At 43.2% G+C, this 12,839-nt stretch overlaps 1 protein-coding gene across 1 annotated transcript; it reads left to right on the top strand.

Annotated features, from left to right (window-relative positions):
• Nucleotides 1-206: 206 nt before the first annotated feature.
• On the top strand, nucleotides 207-12,742 carry parp12b (poly (ADP-ribose) polymerase family, member 12b). The gene is made up of 8 exons (XM_021563480.2): nucleotides 207-854; nucleotides 1,263-1,398; nucleotides 2,595-2,859; nucleotides 5,275-5,370; nucleotides 7,066-7,192; nucleotides 11,214-11,382; nucleotides 11,728-11,848; nucleotides 12,076-12,742. Exons 1-8 carry the CDS (start codon nucleotides 508-510, stop codon nucleotides 12,174-12,176), a joined length of 1,362 nt encoding a protein of 453 aa, XP_021419155.1. The 5' UTR covers nucleotides 207-507; the 3' UTR covers nucleotides 12,177-12,742.
• Nucleotides 12,743-12,839: the final 97 nt, after the last annotated feature.

Here is a 12,839-nt window from a genome sequence, read left to right as displayed (position 1 = left end):
AACTATTATTGACTGATTTCAATAGTCTAGAAAAAAAATGTAATCTGCTAAAACCTTACACAGCACATTTTTTTTGCCACACATGCAAGAAGAAGGTAAGGGTTATTGTTTAAGGTTAGGGTAGGGACGTCCCAAGGGTACTGGATGGCACTGACCACTTTTTCATCTCACGCTGTTAATCAGTCACAGATGGATGAAGTAATCAGTGACCACAGACCCAGAGAGAGAGGGGAAAATTACACCACAACGACCAATAATGTTTATCAATAGTATAATATAGAGGCTAAAACTGATTGTGTGCCATATTGGTAACATATTATTTGAAAATAGAATGCTTGATATTTAGAATCGGAACACTTTCCACTTTTATCCACAACGGGGCGACAATCGCCATTGCATTTCTGTGATGCTCTGAATTGAACTCGATCGCCCCTGCGTGGAGAAAAGTAGAACTACTAGCACTGACAATCTGTTGCTGGTTTGCTGCTTCCGCCTTCTCATCCGCAAATGAGAGAGGCACCAACAATGTCCAGCTACTCCAGAGTAATTCATCATGCCACCAGTATATTATGCAGCAACAAGGGTTCCCTGGCCCTCCAGCAATTGCACAGGAAAGTATTCCAGCGTGTTGAAATAACCGAGGACGACTTTTGGTACATCGTGAAGAAGTGTTCTCGGTTTGTTGCGGTGCGGAACCGAGAGAGGACGGACGAATGGGGAACTGACTGTGTGATTGTCGCCAAAACGTCGCTGCGACTATGTAAAAATTACACAAAACAAGATTGCAGAGATTGCCAGGAGCTTCACCTTTGCAAATATTTTGTTTATGGAAACTGTAGATTTGGGAAAGGCAGGTAAGCGAAACCTCGACCGTGGTGAGTAGTTTTTGCTAGGTTGAAGAGGGGAGTGGCTAGCTAGCAGCAGCATAGCATATATGAGAGCCATCACGCCCCCTTTTATTCTGTATTGATCAATCTGGACAAATAACACCTGCATCCTCTAGTCTAGTCCACTAATGTATGAAAACTTGTGTTAGCACATTTATTAATATCATCAGGTATATTATAAAGACAACATATTGCCATATGATGCAGAATTGCCTATTTGCTTAGATTCCTTGATTTGGAACAAGGCATATCATGATCATGAGTTTTCAGTAGCCTACACAAAAACAAAATGATGCTTGATGTCTTTATGGTACACTCCTGTCTGTTTACCTACTCTACTCCAGTCTGTGTGTGTGTGCTGTTCTCTCTCTGTAGGAAGCAGTGTAAGTTCTCCCATGATGTGCGTTCAGAGCATAACTACACGCTCCTGAGGGAGTGCACTCTGCATGAGCTGCACGAGGATGACCTGTTCCTGTTACTGCTGCAGAATGATCCCACCCTGCTGCCTGAGGTAACACATACACACATACACCAACAGATTGCAACCCAAATAAATGCTTCACAGAAACACACACACACACAAAATACAGCACAGGCCGCTCCTCTACAGACTAGAGCCCCACTACACACTAGAGCCCCACTACACACCTGGATGGAGCCTTACCAGGGCCTGGCGGTCTCCATTAAGAAATGAGCCCAGTTCCAATCCCTAGCACCTCTCCCTAAGCCCTTGTAGACTTTTTCATATACCCTTTCTCCCTTAGATGAATACAGTAGAAATGCAATGCTGTGTCTCATGCTCTCTTTGTGTGTGAATTTGTCTGTCTTGCTCCATGAAGTCTTGCTCCTTTAAGTAAAATGTGGGACGTTTCTGCATTACAGGTTTCTGCCCTCAGGGAGTGTAGCAGTGTTCTGAGTGCTCTTTGTGTACGAGCTCATGGGTAGAAGGCGTAGACCTCTTTTTTTCTCTCACTCTTTTTATCTCTCTCTCATTCTATCTCCCCAAAGAGGGAAGGACAGGAGTAGCTTACATCCTGGCATTCCAGAGAAGGGAATTCTGGACAAGTCTATAGGCAGGTTCAGTGCCAGTGAGAAGTGAATCCTGCACACTGATTGGACGATACCACTCCGAACTAGATGCACCCGTAATCTGATTGGACAACTATACGGAGACAAACAAGTTTCTCAAAAAGAAAAAGGAAAAAAACGCGTGTTTTCCGAGAGTAATGTTGGCTCATCCAGTCTAAACAAATATCACAAGTAAATCGATGAAAAGGTTGAAAAGACAAAAGAAAAGAACACTACGAATACTATCACGTCCAGCCTAAAGCCCAGTGTGGGTGAAGAGTGATCTGAGATGAAGACAAGCCACCTTGAACCTGTGGGACTTCTTGTGTGTTAAAAAAAAAAAAAAAAAAAAAAAAAAAAAAGCAAACAAAGAATGTTATATTTTTTTAAAGAATAAAAAAAAAAAAATGGAAATATAAAAACTTACGCTGTTGATGTGGGTTTGTCCCCAGGAAGTATTCGTTACCCAGAGAGGTAAAGTAGAACTTCTTGGTGTGTGAGGTTAGATCATTTTTTGGCCGGTGACCATGTAAGCCTTCTAAAGGCAACTGCTTGACCCAGCCCCTCTGGTTGGCTATGTGTGACTGCATTTCCATGATGATTGTCTCTGACGTTGTTGCCGTGTGTTCCTGACGTCAGGTGTGCTCTCACTACAACAAGGGCTCCGGGCCCCACGGCGCATGTACCTTCAGGGACAGCTGCACCAAGGTGCACATGTGCATGCACTTTGTGCATGACGACTGCATGTTCGGGCCCAAGTGCAAGAGGCAGCATGTCATCGACCAGCATGGCCGCCGCATGCTGGAGGAGAGGGGCCTTAGCGGTGACATCATCAACGACCTTCCCTTCGTCTACCAGAACCTCCACCGCCTCAACACACCCACTACACCCTACACTGCTAAAGGTACGTAAATCCCTCACCTGGAGTGTGTGTGTGTGTGTGTGTGTTATTTTGGCTTGATCTGCAGTATATGTGCATAATCCCTCTGTATATGCCGGCTGTATATATACAGGCTGTATATTAAAACATTCCCTAACCAGAAACCGTGGATTGATGGCAGCATTCGTGTGAAACTGAAAGCGCGAACCACTGCTTTTAATCAGGGCAAGGTGTCTGGTAACATGACCGAATACAAACAGTGCAGCTATTCCCTCCGCAAGGCTATCAAACAAGCTAAGCGCCAGTACAGAGACAAAGTAGAATCTCAATTCAACGGCTCAGACACAAGAGGCATGTGGCAGGGTCTACAGTCAATCACGGACTACAGGAAGAAACCCAGCCCAGTCACGGACCAGGATGTCTTGCTCCCAGGCAGACTAAATAACTTTTTTGCCCGCTTTGAGGACAATACAGTGCCACTGACACGGCCTGCAACGAAAACATGCGGTCTCTCCTTCACTGCAGCCGAGGTGAGTAAGACATTTAAACGTGTTAACCCTCGCAAGGCTGCAGGCCCAGATGGCATCCCCAGCCGCGCCCTCAGAGCATGCGCAGACCAGCTGGCCGGTGTGTTTACGGACATATTCAATCAATCCCTATACCAGTCTGCTGTTCCCACATGCTTCAAGAGGGCCACCATTGTTCCTGTTCCCAAGAAAGCTAAGGTAACTGAGCTAAATGACTACCGCCCCGTAGCACTCACATCCGTCATCATGAAGTGCTTTGAGAGACTAGTCAAGGACCATATCACCTCCACCCTACCTGACACCCTAGACCCACTCCAATTTGCTTACCGCCCAAATAGGTCCACAGACGATGCAATCTCAACCACACTGCACACTGCCCTAACCCATCTGGACAAGAGGAATACCTATGTGAGAATGCTGTTCATCGACTACAGCTCGGCATTCAACACCATAGTACCCTCCAAGCTCGTCATCAAGCTCGAGACCCTGGGTCTCGACCCCGCCCTGTGCAACTGGGTACTGGACTTCCTGACGGGCCGCCCCCAGGTGGTGAGGGTAGGCAACAACATCTCCTCCCCGCTGATCCTCAACACTGGGGCCCCACAAGGTTGCGTTCTGAGCCCTCTCCTGTACTCCCTGTTCACCCACGACTGCGTGGCCACGCACGCCTCCAACTCAATCATCAAGTTTGCGGACGACACAACAGTGGTAGGCTTGATTACCAACAACGATGAGACGGCCTACAGGGAGGAGGTGAGGGCCCTCGGAGTGTGGTGTCAGGAAAACAACCTCACACTCAACGTCAACAAAACTAAGGAGATGATTGTGGACTTCAGGAAACAGCAGAGGGAACACCCCCCTATCCACATCGATGGAACAGTAGTGGAGAGGGTAGCAAGTTTTAAGTTCCTCGGCATACACATCACAGACAAACTGAATTGGTCCACTCACACAGACAGCATCGTGAAGAAGGCGCAGCAGCGCCTCTTCAACCTCAGGAGGCTGAAGAAATTCGGCTTGTCACCAAAAGCACTCACAAACTTCTACAGATGCACAATCGAGAGCATCCTGGCGGGCTGTATCACCGCCTGGTATGGCAACTGCACCGCCCTCAACCGTAAGGCTCTCCAGAGGGTAGTGAGGTCTGCACAACGCATCACCGGGGGCAAACTACCTGCCCTCCAGGACACCTACACCACCCGATGTCACAGGAAGGCCATAAAGATCATCAAGGACATCAACCACCCGAGCCACTGCCTGTTCACCCCGCTATCATCCAGAAGGCGAGGTCAGTACAGGTGCATCAAAGCTGGGACCGAGAGACTGAAAAACAGCTTCTATCTCAAGGCCATCAGACTGTTAAACAGCCACCACTAACATTGAGTGGCTGCTGCCAACACACTGACACTGACTCAACTCCAGCCACTTTAATAATGGGAATTGATGGGAAATGATGTAAATATATCACTAGCCACTTTAAACAATGCTACCTTATATAAATGTTACTTACCCTACATTATTCATCTCATATGCATACGTATATACTGTACTCTATATCATCGACGGTATCCTTATGTAATACATGTATCACTAGCCACTTTATACTATACTATGCCACTTTGTTTACATACTCATCTCATTTGTACATACTGTACCCGATACCATCTACGGTATCTTGCCTATACTGCTCTGTACCATCACTCATTCATATATCCTTATGTACATATTCTTTATCCCCTTACACTGTGTACAAGACAGTAGTTTTGGAACTGTTAGTTAGATTACTTGTTATTACTGCATTGTCGGAACTAGAAGCACAAGCATTTCGCTACACTCGCATTAACATCTGCTAACCATGTGTATGTGACAAATAAAATTTGATTTGATTTGATTTGATTTATGTGTGTTTCAGAGCGTGTAGGTGAGCTGGTCTCCAGTCCTGTGGTCAAGAAAGAGGACAGGAAGGAGATTTGTCTGCATTTCATACGCAAGAACTGTAGATTCCAGGGTGAGCTCTCTTCTCCTCAATGTGAAATATTTATTTATTTTTGCCTGTTCAAATTGTATTTGTCACATGTGCCGAATACAACAGGCTACCCCCTCCCTCCCCAGGCTATGAAACTATGAAAGTGTTAAAGGAATCAAAATCTATTTTTATATTTGAGATTCTTCAAAGTAGCCACCCTTTGTCTTGATGACAGTTTTGCACAGTCTTGGCATTCTCTCAACCAGCTTCATGAGGTAGTCACCTGGAATGCATTTCAATTGCATTGTTAATTTGTGGAATTTATTTTCTTCTTAATGTGTTTGAGCCAATCAGATGTGTTGTGATAAGGTAGGGGTGGTATATAGAAGATAGCCCTATTTTGTAAAAGACCAAGTCCTTATTATGTCAAGAACAGCTCAAAAATGCAAAGAGAAACAGAAAATGCCATGAAGCGCTATGATGAAACTGGCTCTCATGAGGACTGCCACAGGAAAGGAATACCCAGAGTTAACTCTGCTGCAGAGGATAAGTTCAGTATAGTTAACTGCACTGCAGATTGCAGCCTAAATAAATGCTTCACTGAGTTCAAGTAACAGTCATAACTCAACATCAACTGTTCAGAGGAGACTGCGTGAATCTGGACGTCATGGTCAAATTGCTACAAAGAAACCACTACTAAAGGACACTAAGAAGAGACATGAAACGTGAGCAATGGACATTAGACTGGTGGAAATCTGTCCTTTGGTCTGATGAGTCCAAATTTGAGATTTTTTAGTTCCAGCTGCCTTGTCTTTGTGAGACAGAGAGTAGGTGAACGGATTATCTCCACATGTGTGGTTCCCACTGTGAAGCATAGAGCAGGTGGTGTGATGGTATAGGGGGGCTTTGCTGGTGACACTGTTGGTGAATTATTTACACACTTAACCAGCATGGCTACCACATCGTTCTGCAGCGATACGCTATCCCATCTGGTTCGCGATTAGGGGGACTATCATTTGTTTTTCAACAGGACAATGACTCAATAACACCTCCAGGCTGTGTAAGGGCTATTTGACCAAGAAGGAGAGTGATGAAGTGCTGCATCAGATGACCTGGCCTCCACAATCACCCAACCTCAACCCAATTAAGATGGTTTGGGATGAGTTGGACCGTAGAGTGAAGGAAAAGCAGCCAACAAGTGCTCAGCATATGTGGGAACGCCTTCAAGACTGTTGGAAAAGCATTCCTCATGAAGCTGGTTGAGAGAATGCCAAGAGTGTGCAAAGGGTGGCTACTTTGAACAATCTAAAATATATTTTGATTTGTTTAACACTTGGCTACTACATGATTCCATATGTGTTATTTCCTAGTTTTGATGTCTTCATTATTATTCTACAATGTAGAAAATAGTAAAAAAATAAAGAAGAAACCTTGAATGAGTAGGTGTGTCCAAACTTTTGACTTGTACTGTAGGTAGGGATAAAGTGATTGCATAGATAATTAACAGTGAGTAGCAGCAGTGTAAAAACAAAGGGAGGAGGGGGGGGGGTTCAATGTAAAGAGTCTGGGTGGCCGTTTGATTAATTGTTCACAGTCTTATAGCTTCGGTGTAGAAGCTGTTAAGGAGCCTTTTGGACCTAGACTCGGCGCTCCCCTTTTGGTATATTTTCTATGCGTTTTGGTATGTTTGGTTGTGGTTCTTTCATGCTTGTTTGTGTAATGTGTTTGTGTGCCCAGACCAGTGTATCCGTGTGCATTTTAACTTGCCCTATAAGTGGGAGGTGTTTGATGGGAACGGCTGGATACGCCTGCATCACACTGAGGACATCGAGAGAGCCTTCTGTGACCCCCGGAACACACACAGGTCAGGGTTCACCACTGCCCACTAAAGTTGAAAGTGGACTCTTTCGCACCTTTCAAACCAAGACATTTTCCCTCCAACTTTAGCATCCTGCTAACTTTTATTTCCGCGAACCAACCTAGTCATGATTGCGGTAAAATTCTGCCTACGGCCTAGTATGAAATGTCGCCGTAATGCACTATGCTCTTAAAGGAAAATTCCACCTGTATTTTTGTATTTTGAAAGTTCTATATCTTAACTTGATTGCTGACATGCAAAATAATTTGGGATTACATCAACAATGGACTAATGAAACAAATACCAAAAGATAGTTTTTGGGAGTTTTTCTTTAAGCTCTTGATGGTAGCTCGGCAGCGCACTCACTACTCTCCTCCTAGCTGTTCCAAACGTTGCGAGGCATGTCACTTCAGCCATCTCTTCACCATGCCCAGCACATGAACTGTTTTCTTAACCACACCTGGAAATATTCATAAATATTTACTTTGGGAATAAATATCACTGAATGATGCACATATTGGAGTAAAGTAGGCTATCTCAATTGAAGGCATCAAATGGTGGCTTACTGAAACTCCGGAAGTCATCATTGTTATAATACATTTGAATTGTAGCCTTACCTGTGTGTGATCAACTATTTTAGCACCGTTTTGCGCGGCTTGGAGACAAGCTCTTGATAATTCAATCAATGTCCGAGTGTTATTTTCACTGAATCTCCATTTGGATGTTTGTTAGGCTACAATTAGGCTGTGGAAATGTTAGCGAAGTTGAGGTGAGTGCTGCTCATGATCGTCTTGTCTAGTTGGCTCATGTATTGACACTGATCAGAACATTTTGCCAGTATGTTATGTGGATTATTTTGCTCTTCAACTTGCAGTCGTTTAGTAGCCTAGTCCTATCTGACCAAAAGATTGGGACTTGTCCTAATCAATGGGATTTTCTTTCACTGAATCTCCGTCTGTAGGATGTATTTGGTTAATTCTCTGTCTGGGAAAATAAGTAGAGGTGGTATAGCTCAGCCTTAATCAAATATAGGCCGCACTCCAAAAGCCTGCAGAAGTTGTGAAATATGCACACGAGACATGCTTTTTAAAATATAGATTGCTACTTTTTTCAGTCGGTTTCATGATAAAGATTCTCTCAATCTAAGACCCTAAGCCTGCTCCCTAACAAAACGGAGTGAGGGTAGGAAAGTGATGAAACGTGGATTTTAAAAAATAAATGTAAAAAGCATGGGCTTACCTTGGGCTCTGTTTCAAAACAAAACGTTTTATATGACAGCGGTTCCACACTTCATTCCACACTTTGCCAGTTGTGTGGGAAAAATATTATTTGTATTTTATACGTTCGTCCCCTACTATAAAATACACTGAACAAAAATGTGACCGACAACCTCGATTCGGTCTTATGTAGCAAAATTTAAAATGGCGTTTTTTTTATTTTTTACATTGGATAAAAGTAGAGACTCAGAGCCACAAAATGGTCAATCGTACACTGCAGAGGAGGAACAAGTACTGAACAAGTACTTCTGTTTCGAAAGTTGATAAACTTGTTACCTCACTTTTGAGAAAATGTCCCTTGAATGTTTTGGTGAACCTTTTTCTTTGTCTATTGTTCACACCCTCTTAAGCCATAGCCCCTCCCATCTCTTTTTAATGATTCACATGTGAGGCCACGTGCTGAACAGGGTGAGTAAAGCAGTGTAGTAAACAACCAAAGATGAAGACTAAAAGTGGTGAAAGTAGTGGCCTACAATAAAGGAAAAACTCCAGGTGAAAATACACTTTATTTAGTCCTTGGCCTATATCCTAATCTGACTTTGGTGCAGGTCATGTTGTTATTCACATTACCGTCTCTGGCAAACACACACTATATCAAATACAAGCAAAGTGTATTTGTCACATGCACAGGATATAGAAGGTGTAAACGGTACAGTGAAATGGTTATCAAAAATAATGTATAAATATTTTATAATTATTAGATGATGCTTACCCAGAACAGACACACTTGTCTAAATTGATGGGTCATGTGAAACAAATGCTATAACCACCTGCCAGCCACATCTGCCTAATTGGATTGGTCACTATTGTCTAGACATGTTCATGAAATACAATATATAGATGGTCGTAATCACTCCCAGACACACCTGGCTAATCTGCTGGGTCATGTAATCTGGCAAAGTGGAGTCTTTTTGTTTAGACATGTAGCAACAAATGAACCATAATCCCAACCCATACCGCTAGCATTACAAACTGATTGTCATAGCTAGCCACCATGCATGAAATGCTGTAGTAAGAACCTGCAGGTAGCTAAAGCTTACCAACTAGGTTCAATGTTAGCTAGCTAACATTAGGCTACAACTAGCAATGCAAATGGTTTTCTAAAATACGAGTAATATTACTACACAGATCATACTTGTAACATTAGCTAGCGAGCCAGCAAGCTACTGTTCCCTAGCTAGCTAACAGTACGCTTTAACTTACAATGAAAGCGACTTTCTGACTAAATTTGAAATGTACAGTATAATATCTAAAAATGAAGCTAGATTCTTACCCGTATACATGGATGAGTGCTTCACGGCAGACTGGAACCCCTTTTTACTCCATTACAACTTGTTTGGCCCCCGTTGTGTCAAGTCACTCCAGTTCACACTGACCGTGTGCAGAAAGTCGTCCGTCACAACTTTTCCCTCTGATCTTTGTCGATAGTGCCTGCTAAATTGGTTAACTTGTATGCTCTCGTTGACTGGCCCTCGCTTCATATTCGTCACCAAACCCACTGGCTCCAGGTCATCTATAAGTATTTGCTAGATAAATCCCCACCTTTCTCAGCTCAATGGTCACCATAGCAGTACCCACCCGAAGCACGTGCTCCAGGGTGGGTACTGGTCACTGGTCACTCCCAAAGCCAATTCCTTCTTTGTCCGCCTTTCCTTCCAGTTCTCTGCTGCCAATGACTGGAACGAATTGCAAAAAACACTGAAGCTGGAGACTCATATCTCCCTCACTAACTTTAAGTACCAGCTGTCAGAGCAGCTCACAGATCACTGCACCTGTACATAGGCCATCTGTAAATAGCCCATCCAACTACCTCATCCTGTTTTTGTTTTTTTTGCTCCTTTACACCCCAGTATCTCTACTTGCACATTAATCTTTTGCACATCTATCACTCCAGTGTTTAATTGCTATATTGTAATTAATTTGCCACTATGGCCCATTTATTGCCTTTACCTCCATTATCTTACCTCATTTGCACACACTGTATATATACTTTTTTCTATTGTGTTATTGATTGTATGTTTTTTTTTTTTGTAACTCTGTGTTGTTTGTGTCGCACTGCTTTGCTTTATCTTGGCCAGGTCGCAGTTGTAAATGAGAACTTGTTCTCAACTAGCCGACCTGGTTAAATAAAGGTGAAATAAAAATAAAATACATTCAGGGCACTGTTTCCGAGAGCAGTAGCAACACTTTTGCAGTTCTCCATTGATAACGTTATATCTTTCAAAAAAGCTGCAGTAACAAGGATCATTTACACATACTGAGCAGCTCACGTTATAGACATATAAGCATGCGGAATCGAAAACTGTGATTATTTTTTAAATTATTGAACCGAAACCGAACTTACCTCAAAAAGCACTAATCGCTTACCACTAGTAGTATCCTAAACCTATCGATGTTCCATTTAGCTGGGTGAATGGAATATGAATGACAGTCATCCAATATGGTGTAATAGAAATAAAGCCCTGCTCATGAAGTAAAAAACGTCCTCCCTCGTCTTAAACGGCATCGACCACCACTGACGTCCCCCCACATCGGCCCACATGCACTCTCTCTCCTTAACTTGCCGGCATGTGCACGCGAGATATAAAAGGCTTATCCAAGTAAGAATGTGGTAGAAATAGAACGGTATGAACTGGGTTCTAATAAACATTAGCAGATTTTTTTTACAGGCAACATACCGTAAGTCTGACTGTAAAATTAAAACAATCCATGAATGACTCTCTCTCTCTCTCTCTCTCTCTCTCTATCAGTCCGGGCTCTCGGCCAGTAGACTTCCTAACGATGACACAGGAGTCAGACCCAGTGCGGCGCCTGTCCACCGTTTCCTCAGTAACAAAGCCGGCTCACTACATCCTGACCACTGAGTGGCTGTGGTACTACAAGGGCGACCACGAGAACTGGATTGAGTTTGGAAGACCCGTGAGTCTGGAGGGAGAAGGGGAGGCATTGAGTTCTGTGGTGGTTGTTTTGTGGTTGAGATATGGTTGTGAGGATTCAGTGATGTTAAGTTGTATTGGTGCTGTTATGGTTTAAGAGCATTCATTATTGATAAGGGCCACGATTCAATGCAAGGCGCTCTATAGAGCAGAACATTACTCTCGTTTTAATTTAGCATGGGCCGACATGCACAGCGTTTACCATGAATGCTATCTCCACGAATGTCGGGGAAATTACCATTAAAGGGCGCATTGTCAGCAGTCCAATGTGCTGCTCTATAAAACGCCTCGGATTGAATCCTAAAATATGTGCTGGTGTTGCGGTCAGGACGATAAACAGCGTACGACATCCCTCTCGTCCCGGGAGCTGGAAGAAGCGTACCTGGCAGACAGATCTGCTGAGGTCACCATTATGAAAGGTCACCGCAACTACTACCTCAGTTTTCAAGGTAAAGCCCTTGTTACACCCCCAACATGTGCCTGCACTGAAATAGCTGTGTAAGAAATGAACCTGATCAATATGTTTATATTAAAAACATACAGTGACCAGGACGAGGAGTCATTCATCTTTGACCTCTCCCTTCTTTTTATTGTACCCTTCCTTTCTCTACCCTACCCTCATTTCCTCTGCCCCTCTCCTCATCAACTTGTCCTCCACTTTCAAACCTTCCTGCAGACATGTACCAGCGGAACCCCAAACACAACACCAAAAGGAGGGTGCGTCGCCGACCACGCTTCATCTCCATCATGGAAGTGGAGAACAAGACTGCACCGTAGAGAGAGAGAGAAGGGAGAGAGAGAAAATAAATGGGAGGAATACATGGGCAGATCTGTAGCTCTCTGAATGAATGGAGTACCTTTACTCTGGATCTGGTGAGTGGGGATAAATTGGACTGGCTGACAGTCACCCCAATACAACACAGTATGTAAATCACTCAATACCACAGGGATGACTACCAGGTACAGCCAGGAAGAGCCAGCAACAGGAAATCTGTGTGTTGATCATTTCAAATAATGTTAGTGATATAATATGCATTTTGTTTGCTATCATTTTTGGTGGGGGTTCATTGGGAAAACCTGGTGCATTCAACTGAAGTCTGTTTTTACGTTTCCTGTAAGCAAGTAATCAATATCTAGGTACAACTCATATTTTATGTACAAACTGTCTGACTGTAGACAAATGAGGAAGTAATTTTTTTTTTGTGTATATTTTAACATTTAGAATATCTATCAAGTTATGAGTTAATTGCGGTCTGTAGTATATAACTCTATTTCCTAGCATGCATCTCTATATTTGTCTGAAGATGTGATAATAAACTATAGGCTGGTCTGCCATGTTTATTTGTGGAATAGTTTTGTCTATTTTATGTTATTCAAGACCATACTCAAACTATCATTTGCATGTATCCCCATGTTTATCATAATTAATAACACATAAAC

This window comes from Oncorhynchus mykiss, chromosome 15 (assembly GCF_013265735.2).
Source record: "Oncorhynchus mykiss isolate Arlee chromosome 15, USDA_OmykA_1.1, whole genome shotgun sequence".
Classification (NCBI taxonomy): Eukaryota; Metazoa; Chordata; class Actinopteri; order Salmoniformes; family Salmonidae; genus Oncorhynchus; species Oncorhynchus mykiss.
The sequence above is the reverse complement of the archived record's forward strand: the minus strand, read 5'-3'. Positions and strand labels throughout refer to the sequence as shown.

What these genes read in the sequence shown, in the direction of transcription:
- parp12b (XM_021563480.2), top strand. Translation starts at nt 508, where the DNA reads ATGAGAGAGGCACCAACAATGTCCAGCTACTCCAGAGTAATTCATCAT. An exon ending in TGTAGATTTGGGAAAGGCAG is followed by an intron (nt 855 to 1,262) that starts GTAAGCGAAACC and finishes CTCTCTCTGTAG; the next exon opens with GAAGCAGTGTAAGTTCTCCC. An exon ending in GACCCCCGGAACACACACAG is followed by an intron (nt 7,193 to 11,213) that starts GTCAGGGTTCAC and finishes TCTCTCTATCAG; the next exon opens with TCCGGGCTCTCGGCCAGTAG.